At 42.6% G+C, this 23,191-nt stretch overlaps 1 protein-coding gene across 1 annotated transcript in view; it reads left to right on the forward strand.

Annotated features, from left to right (window-relative positions):
* LOC136582882 (uncharacterized protein C11orf24 homolog) overlaps nt 1-18,455 on the forward strand; it is a 65,058-nt gene extending 46,603 nt beyond the window's left edge. Inside the window, exons 3-4 of the mRNA XM_066584167.1 lie at nt 6,148-6,258; nt 13,884-18,455. Coding sequence (XP_066440264.1) covers nt 6,148-6,258; nt 13,884-15,214 — 1,442 coding nt within the window. The 3' untranslated portion in view covers nt 15,215-18,455. The remainder of the gene's footprint in view (nt 1-6,147; nt 6,259-13,883) is intronic.
* Nucleotides 18,456-23,191: the final 4,736 nt, after the last annotated feature.

Consider the following 23,191-nt stretch of genomic DNA (forward strand, 5'->3'; position numbering starts at 1 on the left):
GCAGCAACTAGATTACGGCCTAGGCCCATAAATCTTTTTCCAGACTGGAACCTTAATTGGGCCCTAAGGGCCATGACAACGGTACCATTCGAGCCGATCGAAGCACTACCCATAAAAATGCTTACTATCAAGACCATTTTCTTAGTAGCCATCACCTCCGCAAGACGGGTTAGCGAGCTGCTGGCCTTGTCCATTCGCCACCCGTTCCTGAAAATCTCGGACACCAAATTAGTATTTAAAACGGACCCGGCGTTTATGCCAAAAGCAGTATCACATTTTCATAGGTCCCAAGACCTAATAATCCCCTCATTTTTTAGTAAACCTAAAAACGAGGAAGAAAAAACCCTAAGCTGCCTGGACATTAGGAGAGCAGTCCTAGGCTACATAGAGGCGACAAGCCACTGGAGGCGGGACGACAACGTGTTCGTCCAGTTCAGTGGCCCAAATAAAGGGAGCAAAGCAGCGAAAAGCTCCATAGCCAGGTGCATCCGCCTGGCCATCATAGAGTCCTATAAAGCCCTCGGGAAGGAAATCCCTTTAGCCCTTAAAGCCCATTCTACAAGGGCAGTAGCATCCTCATAGGCCGAACATAGCTTAGCTTCGGTCGAGCAGATACGCAAAGCCGCAGTCTGGAAGAAACCCCACATGTTTGTTAAACATTATAGGGTAAAAGTGCAGCAGGACGTGGACATAGCCTTCGGCCGCAAAGTCCTCTCGGCAGCAATCCCACCCTAGGGAAACTTTAGTTGGTAAGTCTCAATTGGTGCTGTCGTGGAGACGACTGGGGAAAAAATGGATTATACCTACCTGATAATCAGGTTTCCAGTAGTCTCCACGACAGCACCCGTACCTTCCCCCCCTAAATTGATAGAAAAGAAACTATATAATATAATATAAAAAAACATATATATATAATTTTATTAAAAAAAAAAAAAAAAACCCCGGTTAAAAGAAAAAAATGTAAGTTGAGCTCCTACCCCGGCAATTCGTTAGAATCCACTGAGAAAAGTGGGGAAGGGGGGAGCTTTTAACCTCTGTGTGTTCCTGTCCTATCAGGAGGAGGCAATCTCAATTGGTGCTGTCGTGGAGACTACTGGAAACCTGATTATCTGGTAGGTATAATCCATTTTTTTTCTGCGGGTTTTGTTTTTCTGTGATATAATATATAGCTATTTTTTCAATATCTTTTTCAATTACTTTTTTTTTCTTCCATTTTTTAAATTTGTATATTTACACTAAAATAAAGTATAGGAACGGGTTCCTCATTTTGTTTCGGACGTTTTGATATATAATGGTTTTGGATTACAGGGCGCATATAGCGACTGTTTTGGGTTATTTTCTTATGTATATATTTTATTCTGTAAATTCTTTTTACTCATTTATGTATTTTTATTTTTTTTACTATGTATTGTCCCCCGTGACGTCATAAGACCTCTGGGGGACATTCACATGTTTGTGAGTTTTTTTGTTGTTTTTTTTGACATTTTTCCACTGTAGCTGGGGCATCCAGTCACTGGCACAGCCGATTAGGGTCACCTGGCGGTCACTGACTGCCGGCTCGCGTAGTGAAAGAAAGATTTCCACCTTAACTTTTTAGTACATCTCGCTCATTGAGGGATGTGTACTTAAATAAAGGAGGAAACATGGTTAAAACCCACTTCTCCCTCCTCCTCCTCCGAGTTATCAGCTGTGACTAACAGCTGACAACCCATTCTTCTTCTGATTGATTGCAGAAGCAGGGGCTTTAACCCCCGCCGTAATCTTACATACAGCTGGGCTTACAGTGCTTGGCCCTTAATGGGATGATAAACTTTTTAAAATATATTTTCATATTTGAATTTCTGCTCGCAACTTTTTTTTTTTTTTAAAGATGCTTTTTATTGTATGTTCTACATGCATGATTAGCTTTACCTTTTTAGAAAGATTAATTTGTGCCATGAATCCATTAAGAATTTTAATATTTCGGTATGTTTTCCTTTTGTTTTCTTTTAGACCCTGGTAAATAACGATTATTAGCCTGGGTTCACACAGGACGGATTTGCTGCTGTTCTGCCGCGGTTTGCTGTTGCATATCTGCACTGCGGCAAAACCACTGCATTAGCAGTGCAATGCAGTGCAAATGTGTTTGGGCAAAAAGCTGTTCTCACAGGACAGATTTTTTCCGCACTGCCGCAGTGCGGAAATGCAGCTACTGTGCGGTTTTTCAAGACACAGCATGTCAATTCTTTTGACTTTTCCGCAGCGCTTTTTTTGTCCATAGACCTCTATGGGCGCAGCAAAATCCGCACCATATTCCACTGCAAAAGTAAAAAAAGCGCTGCGGAAAAACACCTGCGTATTGTCTGCACGGAAAATACACAAGAAAATACGCAAAACAAATATAACCTTTGAAGCGGTTTTGCCACAATAGCAGTTCTTCTGCGGTAAAACTGCAACAAATCCGCCCTGTGTGAGTGAACCCAGCCTTAGGGTCTGTGGATATTATATTTTTTCAAAACTCCCTCTTGATGGCAGCAAAGATCTTCAGTAAGGGGGATTGACTGGCAGACTCAACATGACCATGTATTTATGTGGTTGCTCATTAATTTGAATGCTTGCCAATAGTACATGTCCTAAGCAGCCAGGGCAACATCAGTCTAAGAAGGGTTTGTCATTTGGAACAACCCTTCTAACATGCAGTATTTGCTATTATTTTTGGCTTATGTTTCTGGTATGGCTTACTGCAGCACCATAATCACTACATTCTAATAACCATTTTCTTCTACACTCTCTTCCCCTGTTGTCCTTATATGTGTGTTTATTAAGCCTCGTTCACACGGGCGACGCGGCATCGCTGCGAGAAAATCGCAGCAATATTGTATCGTTGGTCTGTGCGATAACACTGCTATTTCTCGCGGTGATACCGCGACTTTGTAGCACCACATACTAGGATTTTCGGGGGAGGCTTGAAATATAAGGCCTTCCCTGAAAATACGCTGTAGCTGAAGAAGAACAGAAAAAGAAAACACACATACATCACCTGTCAGCCTGGCCGCATCTTCTCCCCGGGTCCCCCGGCACAGATCATCATCTTCTCTTCTGGCCGGGGATTCAAAAACCCCGCCTCCTGGAAGTTCTGGCTGTGATTGGCTGACGCTTAGCCTATCACAGCCAGCATTCGATGAATTGCTGTGATTGGTTCAATCACTGCCATTCATCGAGCGCTGGCTGTGATTGGCTAAGCATCAGCCAATCACAGCCAGCGCTTCCAGAAGGCGGGGATTTTTGAATCCTCGCCCATAAGAGAAGATCACTGCCGCGGACCCGGGGAGAAGATGCGGCCGGGCTGACAGCACAGGACAGGTGGTGTGTGTGTTTGTGTGTGTGTTTGTGTGTGTGTTTGTTTTCTCTTTTTCTGCAGCCAGGGCTTACATTTTAGCTTTAACAGTAGAATTTCCTACTGTCAAAGTTACATCGCACCACATGCATATAGCGGGACCCGTGAGGTTTTTGTGTCTGATTGTCGCATGCTACACAAAATCACGTGTGAAGTAACCCATAGGAAAGCATGGGCTTCTCATAGATGCGATTTGTAGCATTATAGCAACGCTACAAAATCGCACCACTTTGTCGCCCGTGTGAACAAGGCGTTACTAGCAGGTTGTCATCAAAAATTCTATCTGTCAAGGTTGTCTGTGATAAAAATTTTCTGTACCTATAAGAACTTTAACACGTTATGGTAAGGCATCTCTGAAATGGTTCTAATGTATAACTGTCCTTTTAAAAATGCCTTTCCCGCTATATCAGTCTCGACCTGCTTTGTATGGCATTCCCGTATTGTACACAACTGGCTGTCCACAGGCGAGTTGTCATTGCGAGATCCGCGGCGAAAAATCGCCTGCAAACCTCGCATGACACACTTTCCATAGGCTAACTATTGAAAGCGCAGCTAGACCTCTGCGAGCGGGGAATCATAGCAATTCTCCACCTGCGGGATTCAAATCACGGCATGCTGCGATTTTCCACGGTGAGCCTATTAGCTTTAGGCTCACCCCGGAGACCTGTCAGTCCCCCCCCCCCCCCCCCCCCCTCTTCTGTGGCAGAATATCACTAGCGATATTCCGTCTTAGCCGTGGGCGGGCAGCCTATAGCAACTCATATATATTTGTGTAGATATTGCATTTGCAGCCACACAACAATATATTGCCTGTGCTATATATGGATATTTCAAATCCGCATCTGTCATCTGTTTATATTTACCAAATACCCAATTCCCAGACTCCCTCTCGTTCTACACAAAGGACATTTTTCTGCTTAGTGCTGTGAATGTGTTTCTAATAATGATGGATTATATGTAACATATTGCTTTATTTTAAGACTGCTGCTTTCAGAAACTGATTGTTATGGAAACCTGTCATCATTTTATAGTATATGAGGCCCAATACTAGAATTATTAGCTACACCCTTGCACGAAGCATATTTCCTTTGGCTCTTTATATATGCATACCTGCGGAACTGTTTAAAATAGTTCTTCACACAAGGTTTGACCGCCTGGAAACCGCATTACCAGACCCTCTCCTGCCTGCCATGTGACAGGCAACCTCCAAATCTGAGAAACGATCAGAAGTTCATAGCCCTCTGACACACAAAAAGGAACTTATCTCTGCAATGTAAGGAGCTGCAAGACCTGCTCACATTTACTGAACACAGACAGGATACATAACCCCAACACACAGCCAGTGCTCGATGAATGACTGTGATTGAACCAATAACAGCCACTCATCGAGCGCTGGCTGTGATTGGCTAAGCATCAGCCAATCACAGCCAGTGCTTCCAGGAGGCAGGGTTTTTTGATTTTTATTTTTTAATTTTTTTTTATCCCCCTGCAGGTAGGGCTTAGCTTATAGCTTTGACAGTAGCATTTGCTACTGTCAAAGTTGCATCGTATTGCACTAAAACCGCGTTTTCATGCGATGCAACAGAGGAAGGCTCCATAGGAAAACATGGGCTACAAAACCTCGTGAGTCGCGGGCATGTCGCCGGGCCCGTAAGGTTTTTATGTCGTTTTGTAGCATGCTACAAAACATTGCATGTGTGAAGGAACCCATAGGAAAACAAGGGCTGCTTACACATGCGATTTTGTAGCAACGCTACAAAATCACGCGACTTTGTCGCCCGTGTGAAGGAGGCCTTAGGCCTCATGTCCACTTGCACGCATGGATTCCACTGCTGAATCCTGCAGTAAAATCAGTGCGTGCCCGCGGCCATGGAGCGGAAAAATACATTATACTCACCTCTCCGGACGCTGCGGGTCTCTCTTCTGTGCAGGCCAGACCTTCTTTCTTCCAACCGGCAGATATACTCGACATGCCGGCAGCGTGTCTCACGCATGCACCGTGAACACCATATTTTTCTTTTTTTTTCTTTTAAATCTCCTGCTCTGCTGCGTATCAGCACAAAAACAACTGCGCCGCGGATCCGGACGGCTTCCATAGGCTTCAATGCATTCCTATGGGCAGCAAGACGGATGGATCTACCATGTGGGGGCCACGCACGGATTTTAGAAATAAAATCCGCATGTGGACATCGGGCCTTAGAGTTAAAACAAAGCGAGGTACATGGAGTTACGAAATTAATAGCCCCTTGTTTCTCACTTCATAATAGTAAGTAAACCTATGATCTGTACCTCACCTTAGTAACCCCTGTGTGCCTAATGTGAGGCCGATTCAGAGATGAGGCACAACACAGCTGCACCCTTCCCATTCAGGTGCCACCTATCCCTACCATAGACGCTGTAGCCAACAGAGAAGTCAGCCCAGTTCTCCACAAATTCAAACCTCTCCTTCCTACATGAATTCTTGACCTACTTGTTCACCTCCCTAATCTCGTGCTGACTCTGGTATAGGTAGTATCAGATACTATATTTAAGATTCTTGCACGAAAAATCGACTGTCTTAGTTCTTGAAATCCTGTTTAATGGCTTTCCACCTGCTTTTATTGAAGTGTATGTCATGCTATCATCCTATCTATGGCCCTTCACAGGGATCACTGTCCACTGCATAGATAAAATACAGGATCAGTGTTTCTTTAAATGAAAAGGCATCATTTTATTTTTTCTTGTAATATTAAATTTGTATATATTTACTTTTTCTCTGTAATTTTTCTTAGATAATATTTACTGCGGCCGATCTTTGGTGCTGTACAAGTGGTGTACCATAATGTTTTGTAACAAATTATGCCGCACCTCGATCGCCCAAGTGGTCACAGATCCACCTTTAGGTAAGTTTCCAGTACTACCCACCTTCTACAACATTTGCTAACCTTTTAAAATGTATATTATTCCAGCAGATGCTAAATATAAAGGCTGCAGACGGCTTCTTTCACTTTTTACTCAACGCATTATTACAGAAAAATATTTTTGCACTTGGAATAAATAAATGTTTTAGAAGTTTTCCTCCTGCTCTGGCAGTGTATGGCTATATAGTACATAGTAACATTGTCTTCATTCAGCCTTACGAACTATGTCCATCTAGTCCAGCCTGTTTAGCCTCCTGTTTTGTTGATCCAGAGGAAGGCAAAAAACCCCAAGAGCAGAAGCCAATTAGCCCTTTTGGGGAAAAAATTCCTTCCCGACTCCCTAATGGCAATCAGACTGTTCCCTGGATCAACCCCTAATGGTTCCTACCTGCCTGTATACCCTGATTAACAAATAACCTTAGATGTATAGCCTATAATATCCTTCCTCTCCAGAAAGACATCCAGTCCCCTTTTAAACTCCTCTATGGATTTCGCCATCACTACGTCCTCAGACAGAGTTCCACAGTCTAACAGTAAAGAACCCTTTTCTATGTTGGTGATGAAACCTGCATTTTTCTAATCGTAGCGGATACCCTCTTGTTACCGTCGTAGTCCTGGGTATAAACAGATCCTGGGAGAGATCCTTGTATTGTTCACTCATGTACTTATACATGGTTATTTGGTCGCCTCTTAACCTTCTTTTTTCTAGAGTAAATAGTCCCAATTTGGATAGCCTCTCTGGGTATTCCAGTCCAGTCATTCCATGTATTAGTTTAGTTGCCCTTCTTTGAACCCCCTCCAATACCGTAGCATCTTTCCTGAGCACCGGTGACCAGAACTGTACGCAGTATTCCATGTGAGGCCTGACAAGTGCATTATATAGTGGAAGGATAATGTTCTTATCCCTCACCCCTATACCTCTTTTAATGCATCCCAAAACTTTATTTGCCTTTGCAGCAGCTGACTGGCATTGGTTACTCCAGTTTAGTCTACAATCCACTAGTACCTCCAGGTCTTTTTCCATATCACTTTTCCCTAGCAGTGCCCCATTAAGTGTATATTGGTAACATCCATTTTTGCTGCCCATGTGCATAACCTTACATTTATCAACATTGAACTTCATTTGCCATTTTTCTGCCCAAGCCCCCAGCTTATCTAGGTCCGTTTGTAGCCGCACATTGTTCTCCATTGCATTAATTATATTGTATAATTTTGTGTCGTCTGCAAATATTGATATTTTACTGTGCAGCCCCTCTATCAGGTCGTTAATAACTATATTGAACATAATGGGGCCTAATACTGAACCCTGTGGCACCCCGCTAGCGACGGTGGCCCAATCAGAGTATGAGCCATTTATTACCACCCTCTGCTTTCTATCATTGAGCCAATTTTTTACCCAATTACACACGTTTTCACCCAATCCGAGCTGTCTCATTTTGTATATTAGCCTATTATGTGGCACGGTGTCAAATGCTTTAGAGAAGTCCAGATATACGAGATCAATAGATTCTCCCAGGTCCAGCCTAGAGCTTACTTCATCGTAGAAACTGATCAGATTTGTCTGACATGAGCGACCCTTCATGAATCCATGCTGGTGAGGAGTTATTCCCTCGTTCTCCTTGAGGTGCTCATCGATGGCATCTCTCAGAATCCCCTTGAAAATTTTTCCTATTACTGAAGTGAGACTTCCCGGCCTGTAGTTACCAGGCTCACTTTTGGTCCCCTTTTTGTAAATTGGAACCATGTTGGCAATGCGCCAATCCAATGGTACAACACTGGTCTTGATAGTGTCTAGAAATATTAGGTATAGCAACCTAGCTATCTCCTCACTTAGTTCCCTTAGTACCCTTGGTTGTATTCCATCTGGGCCTGGCGATTTATCGATTTTAATCTACAAGCTGGAGGACTCATTTGCTTGAAAAATCTGACAGTTACACTGATTGACGGGTTCTACAACTACTCATGAGGGGGGAAGATGGGAGGACAGGTGTTAAAGTTTACAGCCAAGAAGGAGAGCCTCGAGATGTCGAAGCTGCAATTTGTATAATATAAGGGTACACACTTGCCTTTTTTTAACACAATTGTCAGTGGGATTTTCTAATGTTAAAAACGCATCGCAAGTTTGTGCTTTGATATTTTTGTGTGATGGGTTTTTAACATTAGAAAATCCCATTGACAAAGCACAAACTTGCGATGCGTTTTTAACATTAGAAAGTCCCATTGACATTTGCGTTAAAAATGCAGCTAAGGCTGCTTTCAAACGGGTGACAAAATCACGAGAGTTTTTTGCGATGTGACAGTGCTACAAAATCGCATGTGTGATAAGCCCATGCTTTCCAATGAGCTCCTTCACACTCGCGATGTTTTCCCTGATGCTATCTTATGTGGGGAAAAAAACGCTCAAATATTGAGCATGCCACGATTTTTTTTTGTTTGCTTTTTTTCTGTGACCTTATTTTTTGTAGCCCATGTTTCCTCATGAAGGCTTCTTCTTTAGCGCAACTCACTAGCGATTTTCATGCAATACATTTCCCTACCCCTAAAATAAGCCCTAGCTGCATTCCCTGACAAAAAAAAAAGGAATCTTTACCTAGCAGGCTCGGTCCGGGTCCTGCAGTCCTAGTGTGCCCACAGAAGATCACTTCCTGGTTGAGGGACTTAAAAATCATGCCTCCAGGAAGCAATGGCTCTGATTGGCTGAGCAGAGTTTGAAGAACTAATCACGTTGTAGAGGTGGGGTTTGTGAATTGACCAATCAATGCCGTCGCTCAGCCAATTCATCGTGCCCCCACAACGTGATTGGTCAATGCGAACTAACACATGTTAGAGACAATAACTGATCTCCTGGAAGATTGCATTACATGATTTCCTATTCAGATACTAAAAGCTATACCTACTGCAGTGGAAATAAGATCACACAGTTTTACTCAGTGGTAACAGTTGATTGTTAGGGGATGGAGTAGCTGCACAAGGATTGCTCATTCTTAGAAGGCTTTAATCTCTTCACAAAATACCTTTTAAAAGGTTTATCCTATGAGTAACATTTATCGCCTATTCACCCCGTAGGTGATAATTTTATATATGATCATTGAGACAACCACCATGCTCTAGAATTCTCAAGCCACATAGCTGAAGAATTTAAATGGAGTGGGGGTCACATTTCCGCCCTATATACAGTACCGAGAGAACATTGCATGGAGCAGCAGTGTGCATGAATGACTACTGCTCTATTCGCACTATTCAAACGCGTGCTATGGGCTATATTCTATTTGGTGGGATAACCCCTTTAACTACAGTCTGCTGTGCCCAAATGTCTACAATGTTTCCAGATACTGTTCCAGGTTTTCTTTTGAACCTAAATCTGGGGTTCCCCAAAAGACCTCAAGAGATCTCATTTATAGCAGGGATGGGGGCAATGTACAGGTTATATATAAGATGGGGAATGACCTACCAGAAGGAGAGAACCACAGATCTTGGAGGTCCTCACTGTGTTCTCCTTTTAGTCTCCAGATTTTATTGTATATATTACTGTGTGCGCATATATGTATATAATATTGAAATGGCTTTATATTGTGTGTATGTATATACATAGTGTGATTGTTCTCGGTGAGAGAAACCTAATTATCTTGTAGATATGATACATTTTACTGGCTAACATGGTACCAAACTTTTTTTTTTTTTTTTTTGTATATACATATGTATGTACATATATTTGTTTTAAAAAAATGGATGCCAAAATAGTAAGCTGTGTACCACATTTTGTGTTTTGTTTTTTTTTAATTCGTTTTGTTTATTGAAAGATTTGCAGAGTACAGAGTCAAAAAACAACTTTGTTAGGTACATGTCAATAGATACATGGTTATTAAACTGTGCTTGATTGAATACAGTAGTTGCTACCGTACCCCTTGAATAGGTTGTTTGAGCATTTATTACTGTAAGCTTTCAACTTTTTAACTTTTTTTACAAAAACAAAAAACAAATAAAACCGTTCTGTTCTGTCTAGTACTGAGAAAGAAAGAGAAATATTACAAGTCATGGAGCGCTTGTTGGTAAAAGAAGGGGGAGGGAAGTGAGGGGGGAATGGAATTGGGGCTCAGGGTTTATTCCGTAGACAAGGTGGAGTGAGAGTCCAACCAGGCACCCCATACTTTTTGAAATTTGCTCAGGCAGCCTCTGTTCTGAAAAATAATTTTTTCATAGGAGACTACGGTATTTACTATTTGAATCCAGTGTAGAGTTGAGGGGGGTTCTGTAGCCATCCATTTCATGGCTATCACCTTGCGTGCTAAAAATAGTACCTTCTCGAGAAATGTACGAGTGTAGTATGGCCACTCCTCCTCCTCCAGTAAGCCAAACACCACCATCTTGGGGTCCAGGTTAACAGTGAATGGGGGAGGTAGTAATGAATTTATGAGGTCAATAGTTTTGGTCCAGTATTCACTGACAGGGGGGCATTCCCACATCAGGTGCCAGAAGTTGGCCTCTGGCTGGCGGCATCTATGGCAGGAGTTTGAGGGTATGTTGCCCATTTTGTGAAGACGGCTGGGGGTGAGATATGCTTGATGTATTATGTATAGCTGAATCAGTTTGTTATTTATGGCAGGGGAGACCAATAGGTGGGATTTGGAGATATCTTGCCAGTCTTCAGGTGTGAGATGGAATGGTTTGTTTCCACCTGTCATATCCCGAAAGTGGGTTGTGATCTATTTTGGCCGAGAGAAGATGTGTGTAGAGAACCGAGATTAGCCCTTTGGGTCCTTGTGATTTAAGGATGCCAATTGTAGGAAATCTGGATATTCGGGTTGAAGTGGGTGGAAATTGGGAATTCAGCACATGTCTCAGCTGGAAAAATCTGAATAATTGGAGATGTGGGGATTGTAGCCTGTCGCGTAGTTGAGTGAATGTAGGGAGTATCCCGTCCGTATATATATCGTCCAGTGTATTTATCCCCAGAGACATCCAATACTGTGGGTCTGGGACCGATTGTAGTGCAGCGAAAGCAGGATTGTTCCATAGGGGAAGATCGGGTATTACGTTTTGGTATCTTTGAAGGGTTTTAACTTCCCTCCACACACCAAGGGCCAGTTTGTGAAGCGGGATTACGTCGGAGGAGTTTGTGCAACTCTAGGTAATTTAGTAAGTTATTTCCTTTTACTTGTTTCGCAAGCTGTTTGTCTGCTCACATTTTATGGTTTACTTGCACGTAATGTCTTGACACTTCATAGATGGAGCTGAACTATAGCACGGGGGAGCAGAGTAAAAGTACTTCTGTTTCTTACTTTCATATTGTGACTATCAACAGGATAAACACAGATATGCTGAATAACATTAGGACAAATGAATGGCTGATCCATGAAAAACCTGTCCACCTGCACTCTGCATGTCGTCCTAAATACAGCATAATGGCTCACTCACCTGGGCATATGTGTCCCACGTATTTTTCATGCTCGTAAAATACACAGTATATATATGCTGTGCAAGGGGGTTCCTTGCCTGCGGATCACCGACCTTTCCCGCTCCGGAAATGGGCACCATAAGTATATAAAAAGGCTTCAGGAGACTTACTTTCTTTAAAACTCGCACGTGCCAGTACTTATTCACAGCAAACGTATGTGCACAGCAGACACAGCATACAAAACAAAGTCTGTAATTGAGGGATCACAAACCCATAGGGCCACCATCACTAACTCGGCCTGGGGCGTCTAGAGGGCGTCATCCTCTTTCAGACTGACTGTTCCAAAACTGGACCTCCTGTCTAGCAGCCCTTTAGCTCCACTGAGTTATTCCTTCCCCTGAGTGTGATAGGAGCCAAGACTTTTATATTGCATCGTGCCACACATTTAGGTGTTGACCCTTTCCTATCTAGACTCAGAATGCCTGTCTAGGCCCTCTGCAGGCCACTCTTGCTACTGCACATCTACAATGCGTACTTGTTGCATATATTAAATCTCCATAGCTTATATTAGTGTGTATTGTGCACAAAAATAGGGGATGCTGCGTTTTTTTGTTTTGTTTTTTTTTTACACGTGTAAAATAAAAAAATACAACCAAAAAAAAACCACGCAGGTGTGAGCGGCCCAATAGAAATCAATGAGCTTTTGGCACCATGTAATACACAGGCGACATACACACGTGAGAGTGAGCTCTCGCAGCTCTGTTGTCACTTGCTAGTGGCTCTCTAAAACCAGCTGCTCTACTCCAATTTGTATTGCTGATTTTCTATGTGCTTTTTCTAACTGAAATTTCATGGCCTCCATTCTATGATATTCATGAGGCCTGCCCATTTTTATTTATCTGCTCCGTTTCCAAGGAGGGACCAGTACAATAATTTAGAAATGATCACTGAAAACAGCCATACACTTACAGATACAGGAGGGCAAACGTGAACCACTTCAGCATGCAGGCTGCCAAAATGTTACTACTGTGTAGGAGTATACACTAGGCAGCCGCCCCCCCCCCCCTATTAAGAGGTTGTGTGAGTGGCTGGTTCATTGGTGTCCTCCACAGGTGTAATATGCTCCCTCCTTCGGCAGCCTGCATGCTGAGGTGGTGCACATGTCTGCACTCCTGTATTTGTAAGTATATGGCCATTTTCAGTGATCGTTTGTTCTTATATTTTTCTTTCAGTGATAATTCAGTACAATAATTTAGAAACCTTTTATTAGTTGAAAACTAACTATTCGTACATCTGAAATTATCCCCCAACACTGCTTAAGAGCTGTTTCAGACGACTGTATATCGGCTGGGTTTTCACACCCAGCCGATGTACGGCGTCTCTCTCTGCAGGGGGAGGAGGCTGGAAGAGCCGGGACCAGTGCTCTGAGCTTCTGCCCCCTTTCTGCCTCCTCTCCACGCCCTCTCCGCCCCTCTGCACTATTTGAAATGCGGAGGCGGAATGGGGCGGGGCTAAGTTTGCCGAATTAGCTCCGCCCCTGTCCCCCCTCTCTCCTCATTGAAAATAGTGCAGGGGGGTAGAGAGGAGGCAGAGAGGGGCAGGAGCTCAGAGCACTGCTCCTGACTCTTCCAGCCTCCTCCCCCTGCAGAGAGAGACGCCGTATATTGGCTGGGCGTGAAAACCCAGCCGATATACGGTCGTTTGAATGCACCCTAAATCTCAAGACACAAGTTGTGTTCAGTTGTATCATTGCTGGCCCCTAATGTTTTTAAGCTGGTTCTAAGGGTTCACTCACATGGCCACATATAGTGTCAATACGTGAAACTGCATAATTTTTGCACGCGTTTTCACTATTTTTCACACACTCAAAAAAACAAGAATGTCCCATTGATTTCTCCTGCTTTCATGCATAAATATTCATGTATCGTGCGTATTTACTGTGTTCTTACACAATCCCACAGTCATATATCGCCAATTTTGGTCCATAATACAGACCAAAATAAGACTGGCTGTGATTTTTCATGTGCGTGAAGACCTCAAGGCAAATCAGTGAGATTTATGTTGTAAAATACATAATAGTACTGCAGATACGGCTGTGTGTGAATGAGCCCTTAGACCGGAAAATTGTTCAGCTTATAACATTGTAGCTAATGTTTAAAATTCTCCTTTTCTAAAAGCAGTTTGGTAATTTATTTCTTTAAATCTTGAACAGGTAAAAATTATTTAAAGAAAAGAAGAAAACGAGATACAGGAAAAGGTTATAAAAGCAAGAAGCATTTTATAAAAAGGACAATATCTGATAAAGCTACCCCAACTGGTACAACACCCTCCAAAATGCCTACAAGAGGAACTACAAAAACCCTTGACCTAGAGACAACAATCGATCCAATAAAAGCGACTGTTAAAACTACGCCTACTAGTGTGGAACATCTAGTCAACCCAAGTATCACAACCATAGAGGAAATAACTATTCCAGCAGCCTCTATTACATCAGGAATTGTGTCAACAACCACTGCTATATCCACAAACAGTACAGAACACCCAGCAAAACAAGCTACCACAAGCACAGAAAAAGCAATAAAAACCACTCCAGCAACTTCTAGTACAGCAGGAATCCCATCCACGACAACTACCTTTACTACAACTAGTACAGAGGCAATAATTCTAACAAAAAGTTCTTCAATGACCTTAAAGACCATAGAACTAGTAACAACTGCAATGTCCACCACAACAGGAGCTGCTTTAAAAACTATTCCCATTGTGAATCCTTCAGCTATAAATATAACAACAAAGGCAACAACAGAGCAAATCGATATAACTTTAGTAACTGAGAAAGATAATGCTAGAGAGAAAACCACTCCGGATGCAAGCCCAACCATGGTACGAACGACCATCATAAGCAGTGAGCCAACAGTTGTGTTGACTACAGTACCACCAGTGCCAATTCAACCCTCAGCTAACACCAAAGAGCCATTAGCAGCCACCACTACAGAGGCTAATATTACGAAGAGCAGTATGCCAGCCCTGAATACTGCACTCAACTTTCCAACCACTACTACAGCAGTAACTACAACAGAATTCATCACCTCAGAGCCAACCAAGCAATTAACTACCACAAGTCCAATGAAGCCAACAGTTCTAAATACTACTTTCTCTGTTCCACTTGTTACAAGGTTGTTGGAGACATCTTCACCCCATGAAGCTACCTCTACAGCAAAGCCAAGTATTTCTTCATCATCATCAACCAGCAGTAACCCAAGCACAAGTAAAACGTCCAAATCCGACTCTTCTGTGTTGACCTCAACAAAGATCTCTACAGAGTCTTACTTTAAGGATGGTGACTTACAGAAAGGTGATAACAGGGGGGATGCAAAACATGTCCAGAATACCAGCTTTTTGCTGGCAGTGCTGCTATTGGGGAACTTATTCTTTATAGCAGTTATAGTGCTGTTTATACTTCAGGCTTACGAGAGCTACAAGAAAAAAGACTATACTCAAGTAGATTATTTAATTAATGGGATGTACGCTGATTCAGAGATGTAAACGCACAATGTCAAGTTAGACTTATTTTTTTAATATAGAAAGGATGTTAACTTTTTGCTATTTTTTTATTCTCATCACCATTGGTGCATTTGTGATTACTTCTTATGTAGTAAGCGACTGAAGTGTTTTTGCAACCAATTTCACACTCCAGATGGAAAAATAAGTGCAATCTAAGCAGAATGGTAGTCGATGGCTAATAATTTATATATGTGATAAAGGCGGGGACCTAAAGAACATTACCTTTATGCAGACTTTCAGGTTAACAATAATCTTGTTCTTTTGCACATTTTATAAATGTATTTGATAGAGAATCAATTTGTGACCACCATCAAGGATAATATGCTGTGCATGATTCATTGGCACAAGATAGCTGCACTTCAGCTAATTAGTATCACCGATTCAAGATGATGTAATTGATCTAGACCACGGTTCTCCATAGAATACACAATCAGGCATACTTAATATTCAAAATATGACAGATTTATTACATGTTTTTAGAGATCTTCGAAAGGTTTTCTTATTTGTCCGGAGGGGTGTGTTTTTCTTGGAAAAGGGGGTGTAATCTAATTGTAGCACATCGCTCAAAAAGTTTGGTGCAATTTTTGGCATAAAGTAAGCCAACAAATAAGTGGTATGAACTTTATTGAGGCTGTCTTAAAATTCGGCACATTTACTATCCAGCAGGAGTTTCTGTGCTAAATCTGACTCTTTGGGTTCTTTTACATGGGACGATTGTCGACCGATAATCGCTCCTGGACTTTTTATACATGAGAGGTGATCACTCAGTGAATGGCGGTGGAGCGGGCCGGAGATAGCTCCAGCCGCCCGCCTTCATACACAGGAAACAGGCAGTCATTCATAGATGAGACTGCCTGTTTACACTACCAGTCATCATTTGATTTTTATGCCTTCTGAAACTGAAGGATAAGCAAACGACTTATCTTTGTTGTTCAGTCACTGGCAGCATTTACACTGAATGAGAATCGTTCTGTGTAAACAGGCCCCTAGTTTGCACTGTAACTTGTGGACAGTGTTAGTAAATGTGCCCCACTATGTCTGTGTGCAATTGCTACTCTGTTATCTGTACTGTGTAGCGATTTCTCTTGTTATGACTGTTGAATTATTACAATGTTTACTATTTTTCCGCACTGCGATGGAATACATATAGCCTGCTGGGTTGGTTGGCCTCTTTTAGGTCGGGCTCACACAACTATATGCTTAAAACGTTGCGTGAAACATGCAGCATTTTACCGCTGAGGAGCCGGTGGTGAGCCGGCCTATCACCACGAATGTCAGCATACGTCATGCACAGTCTGACATGTTTATTTTTTTGTTTAAATTTCTCGCTCTGCTACTTCGCAACGGCACGTATAAATGCCACCCATACGCAATGTAGTTGCATATGGACAACTTTGATTACACTCCAAAAGAGAACAATAGGCGCTCTCGCGCATAATACGCGGCAAAATAGAACATGATGTGTTCTTTTTTGCACGCTTATGACATGAAAGGAATATTCGTGAATGGATCAATGAAAATCAATGTACTTTCATCGACTCAACTAACTGCGTATCACACGGTAAACGTACGCTCATGTGAGCCCGACCTTAGATTTGTCATATTTTGAGTTGGGCTTCATGCTGGTGACCATATTACTGCTCTGTAGAACCTCTCAGCCATAGTATGGCACCTATTGATATGTTAGGCTTATATTCTGTCTTCATTTGGAGGCATAAGAAGGAATCCTTCAGAATGTGATGCTGCCATGATGGAGGTAATAATGCTCATCAAAAATCTCACCAAAGTAGTGTAGGCTTCATTCACATATGCAATTTTTGGTGCGATGTTTGATGCAGTTTTTTTACCCTATTTGAGTAGATTCAAGTGAAAGTAAAATTCAGAAGGAAAAAAATCGTATTTGTGTATATATTTTATATGCACTTAGGTCTCATTCACACGAACAAAAATACGCAGTGCATTATGCGTGTGATACGCAGTGAAAGACGCAAATGAAAGTACAGTGATCTTCATTGATCCATTCACATTGCGTTCGTCAGGCTGCTTTAGAATTCTCCCCGCTGACATCTCTCTCTGCTTTCAAATCCCCCGCCATCAGCGCTGTGTAAGGAAGCGCTGTGATTGGATTGAACGCCGGACAATCACAGCACTTACGGTGGGGGATCACCGAGCCGAGTAGAGAGGGGGTGACAGCAGGGAGAATTCAAGCAGCTTGCCGCACCACCCCCGGGAACACAGAAATTGAAGCAGCTTTCCGCACCACCACCAGGGACACAGACGCCGGCTGGAGGGGAGTATGAAGGTTTTCTTTTTACCCAGTATATACTTGAGTATAGCTCGGCTTATACTTGAGTCAATAAGTTTTACCAGTTTTTTTGTGGTAACTCTTATTGACGCGGCTTATACTCGGGTCGGCTAATACTCGAGTATATACGGTAACTAGTCACACTGCACATGACTGTGCCCTGAGATACGCTGCCATGCGCAGTGCACAATGTCTGCCATACGCAGCGATAGCTGGCTCACCTGGCGGTAAAACACTGCATAATACACTCGAGCCTTACAATGGTTTAAAATATGTTGGGATGTCTGAAGCAGTTTGAGAAAACTCAACGAAAACATTCAGAGAGGGAATCTCACAATTTGCAGACTGTATGCCCTCTGGGGTACTGCCCGCACAGGCTTTTGCTTGACTTACCCAATTTCTCATCAACTAAGCTATCAAAAAGGTGGCTTTGGTTATTTTTCAGCGTGCACCAAAGTAGATCATGGGGCCTATTTTTTTTCACACAATCGCAGATCTTATGATAAAATACGCTGTGAACAAACGCATTGAGATCGATGCGTACTATTCGCTGTGCGTTTCACACAAAACTTTGTGCGCATATTACGTTGCGCGAGTACGCTCATGTGAATAAGCCCTATTGCAATGTAAGGACATCCATTACACCAGGATATTCTTCAATAAGGTTGGGTTCATGCTTGTATTTTTTAGAGTAGCTGTTTTGTTTTTTTTTGTTTTTTTTTCTCTGCAGCTGATCTAAACTGATTGTAAAGCCAATGCCAAATTTATGACCAAATGCATCAGTTTTTCTCTGCCACCCATTGACTTCAAACATCAAAGTCCTGATAGACCCTGTAACTGAAAAAAAAAATAGCTGAACTAATGAATAATGATGCATTTTGAGTCTAATTTAATAAAAATCTGGCTAATGTGCCATAATGTTTGGTTATTTGTTTTTTTTTGGGGGGGGGGGGGGGTGACTAGGGGGTTTAAACGTATTGCACTTTTTTTGTGATGCGTGTTCAGGAAGGATCTTTTTTTTTGTAATTAAATGTGTGTTGTTTTAAATAAAGGGATTGAGAAAATATTGTTTAAAAAAAAAAAGCCTGCATCACAAAAAATAATCTCATGGACTCCTCTCCCTGCTCCTCGAGCGTTCCCCACTGACCGCTTTGGTTCTCCACTCTGACGTATTGTCTGGAGGTCCCAAGAGCCTATATGTGAGATGTCAGTCTGCAGCAGCCAATGAGAGATCAGGTAGAGGCGAGTAGGAGCTCATTTGCTTTTGTTTTTAGAAAAATATATTATCTCAGACATCCCCTTTAATAAAGCCATGGAAAATAAAAAGCGAATTAAGATTATAGTAGGCTAAAAGTATGTAAAACAAAGGCTGCTTTCACACCTGTTAGGCTCAGTTCATGGTTTCTGTCTCTCTGCTCCGTTTTTGGATCAGAGAAACTGAAGTTGAAAGAAAATAATCTGTTTTTTTAACTTCATTGGGGCTTAGAAAAAACAGGCTTTCCTTTGCGGATTGCGCTATTTTTTCCTTCCAAAAATTCTTAAATGTAAAGGAATGGAAGTAAATGGAAAAGCAAACTTTCTTTTTTTTTTTTTTTTTTTTTTTAAAGTCAATGGGGGAAAAAAACTGAAGTGTGTTTTTTTTTTTTTTTTTTTTTTTTTGTTTTATTTCCCTTCAATTCCTCTTCCCTGAAAAGGAGCAGAAAGCCCTAATACATGTGTAAAAGCAACCAAACTTCTAGTATTCCAGCTTTCTGCCAAGTACTTGTTAGTAACTGATTCTTATGTCTAATTTGTGCCATTAAAAGCCATATGTATTATTTTTATATGTCCTAAAGAAATAAACACAAATAATCTAAAATATTATGACTGCAGTCTCACAGTCCAAAGCTCATTTTCCAGAGCCCGACATGGTTATTGAGGTGGGTCCAGATATGTTCTGGATTCTGCACCCCAAATCTGCAGCAATTCACAGTATAATGCAAGTGTGTGGAGTTTTCAAAAGCCCATCCTCAATGTGGCAAAAAACACCACAACATTCAAAACCTCCAGAGCTCAGCATCACATCTGCAGCATACCCATTCTTGTGAGGAAACCCTCGCACTTTCTACACACTTATGTCACTCTTTGCAGTGCAGTCAGTTCCACAATGAGATTTGTATGGAACACATGCTGGCTTTGCCAGTTAGATTTGTGGATTTGGTGCAGGTTTGTGACCATGTCAGCAGTGTCAGTTCCTCTGCCTGCTGTGGAGTTACCCTTGAAGTGACCGAGCACAAGCTACTACAGTAAGGCTTTGTTCACACTGATGGTTCATTTTCATCTAGGGTTCCAATAGTTTTGTCAGAGCGAATTTTGTAGTCTGCTTTGATATTCTTGCCAATAAAAAATACCAGAAACTTGAAGGACTCCTTCATAGGTTTTTCCTTTTAATTTTGCTTGAATAATTTAAAACTAATGCTTAAAAGAATGCAGAACAGCAATTAGACAATTCTAGAATATTACTTTATTTCTCCACCCCCTTCCCCCTTATGCAGCATGCTCTATATTGCAGACAAGCAATGGATTTTCAGTGAATTTCTTGCCTTGTAATGCAACGAGTGAAATCTATTAAAATCCACACACAGATTAGAGCATGATAATGCTGAAGAGAACAAATCTGCCTTAATCCATTGATCTATAATATATAGAAATGTAACCATGTGTTTCTTGAATGGATAAATCCTCATGAAAGAAAATCTAAGAAACTCTACTCTCCCTAATTAAGATAAAGGTAGAGTATGGGGACATCCACGACTGAAGTACTTTGTTAAAAAAAAAATCAAGCCCCTAGAGTTGTCATTTTGCTGCAAAATTTGACATGCAGATACATCTCAGGCAGATATGCAAGTGATTAGAGTTCTGGTGTGATTAGATGCTTGGCCTTGCCACCTGAGGCCCTAAAAGTGGTTCCCTCTTGGCCTGTAAAAAGGCTATTAGAGGGTGTGTAATGACCTTCTTCTGCTTGCGTGGAGCTTGTTGACCACTAGACAACTCTACAACGCAACTGAAGAGATTTTGCCCAGTTAAGAGTTTGAGGGGAGGGGAGGGGAGGGGGGTGGGCGCATAATTGGCATGCAATAAGCTGGATGGTTCTATCCGCAAACTGCCCGTCACCTGGGCCGTTCTAACCAGGTTGGTAGGAAGTTTTGGGACCAGTGGATGCATGAGGGCACGCACACGGGGTGACAGGGCTCAGGACACCCTCAACAGACCACTGATGAAGAGGAATGTCTGATCGTCTGACAAGCATGAGCAGCTCCAACTGTTTAGTTGTCCACCATCCAGAGGCAGGTGGCACCATTGTTGCAGGTCCCTGGGCCTGTCCGAACCATTTCCAGGCAAAAAGGCACTTGCTCTCATGGCGCCCATCACATGTACTGCTTTTGGCACCCACCTACCATCACCTCTGTTTGCAGTGGTGTCATGAAAAATGAACCTGGACTGCTATGAAGTGAAACCGGGTTGTCTTCAATGATGAATCCAGGTTCAGTTTGTGCACTGAGGGTGGTCTCTCAAGCCTGCCTTTGCGGTGGAGCAGCACACTACCCCCACTGCTCTATGCCATGGTCCCCCAGACCATCACACCAACAGTCTGTCACCCCTAGTAGTGTGCGGAACAGTGATAACTCAGTGATATGTTCAGGACATCCTGCAGCCACATGGGTTCCTCTCATGGCGGCTTCCAAGAGGCATGTTCCAGCAGGATAATGCTTGGCCGCAGACAACAAAGGTGGCATGGGATTGCCTCTACAACATTGTCATACTTCTGTGGACGCCAGATTTATAGTTACTAGTTCATGTATGGAACTATCTAGGAATGCCAGCTTCGACAGCCTAAGGAATTATTCAGACGACTGTATATCGGCTGGGTATTCACGCCGGCCGATATATGGCGTCCCTCTCTGCAGAGGGAGAAGGCTGGAAGTGCCGGGGGCAGTACACTGAGCTCCTGCCCCCTCTCTGCCTTCTCTCTGCCCCTCTGCACTACTTGCAATGACAGGAGGCACGATGGGGGGGGCCCAAGTTCCGGGAATTGGCTCTGCCCCCGTCCCACCTCCCCTCATTGCAAATAGTGCAGAGGGGCAGAGAGGGAGCGGGAGCTCAGTGCACTGCTCCAGACTCTTCCAGCCTCCTCCCCCTGCAGAGAGGGATGCTGTATATCGGCCGGCATTAATACGTGGCCGATTTACGGTCGTCTGAATAAGCCCTAAGAGTTTGCATGATCTAGAGGCTCAGTTACAGCAAATATAGAACATGCCTCAGACTGTCAGATCTAACCTGTGCTTTTGCTGCAGGCTGCGACTGACTGAAATAACTATGCCATGCCGTTGTTGGACTTCCCCTGTCATCGGTAATGGTGCTGCTGCAGCTGATTTCTGCTCGTCCGACGCCATTTGCAAAGCTGTGATCCATTGTTAATGTATACCTGTGGTCATGGGGAATGCTGTGCTTAAGTTATTTAACAATAAAGTTTAAGAAACAAAGTTCATTTCGTCCCACCTTAATCGCTTGAACGCTCCCTGATTCCTGTCAGCAGGTATACTCACAAGCCTTTAAATAGCCATCCCCGTTACTTTGGCTTACTCAAACAAATAAATTCCATAGACAGGAGTCCGGCTTATGTGAGAATTCTTCCTGCTTTATTTATTTAAACGTGCAATTCACAGAAAATAGAGCACGTGTTTCGGTTCTATTAGAACCTTGCTCACCTCTAAGCTACAAATGCTTCAACATCCTTAAAAACCTTATTCTTAATTAAAAAATTAAAAACTGTGATTTAACCCCTAATTGATTACTAGCGCTGGGTGCTCTTGGTCAGTATCCTCCCACAACCACTGACACACCAGAGCAGACCTCATTAGCTATTCAAAACATATTAATTCATTCATATAACAATCAAATAAATATTTAGCAAGTGCGATATTAGTCCAACTTTCAGTTCCATAAATGTCCTCGAAACATGGACCACCTCATCAGAGGAGATATAGGTAGTCGGAACAACTTGTATAGCCTAATACTGTTACCGGTATTTTGCTTTCATCTCCGTATTTCAAATACCATAACTTTTTTTTACTTTTCTAGTTCAAATGGATTTTATTGTAACAGAGTAATGACAGTATACATTCTTGGATGCTTTTCATTCTTTAGAACATACAAAGCATATGACAGTCTTATGATGCATCCATTATTCTGGCTCCAGCACTTTTCCTTTTATGAAGCCTACTGAAGGTTTCTCTCTGTCCACCATTTTCCATAGAAGGGGGAACTCCATCCTAGCCCACCTCAGGGTAGGTGTCCAGGAGGAGGTATAGAACAAACCCCAAAAAATTGAGAGGGGGAAAACAAGAGAGATATTAAACTGGTAGTTAGGAGGGGATTGGGTGTGGGGGAGGGGGGGGGATGAGGTGCGGGTGCCTTGAGTTCGAGGTTATGACATCTCAGAGCTATTCTGTTTGTTTGTGCCCATCAACGTGTGGTGTGTTTCCCAGTGGAGGTTCGGGTTTCATTTTAGCCGTGCCTCCTCCCCTCTGTGTCGGAGGGGGTGGGAGGGTGCATCACTCCTCAGTTATCTCACGGAGCGTTGCCGGACAACTGTCAGCCTATGACGCTCTTGT

This window comes from Eleutherodactylus coqui, chromosome 11, assembly GCF_035609145.1.
Source record: "Eleutherodactylus coqui strain aEleCoq1 chromosome 11, aEleCoq1.hap1, whole genome shotgun sequence".
Lineage (NCBI taxonomy): Eukaryota > Metazoa > Chordata > Amphibia > Anura > Eleutherodactylidae > Eleutherodactylus > Eleutherodactylus coqui.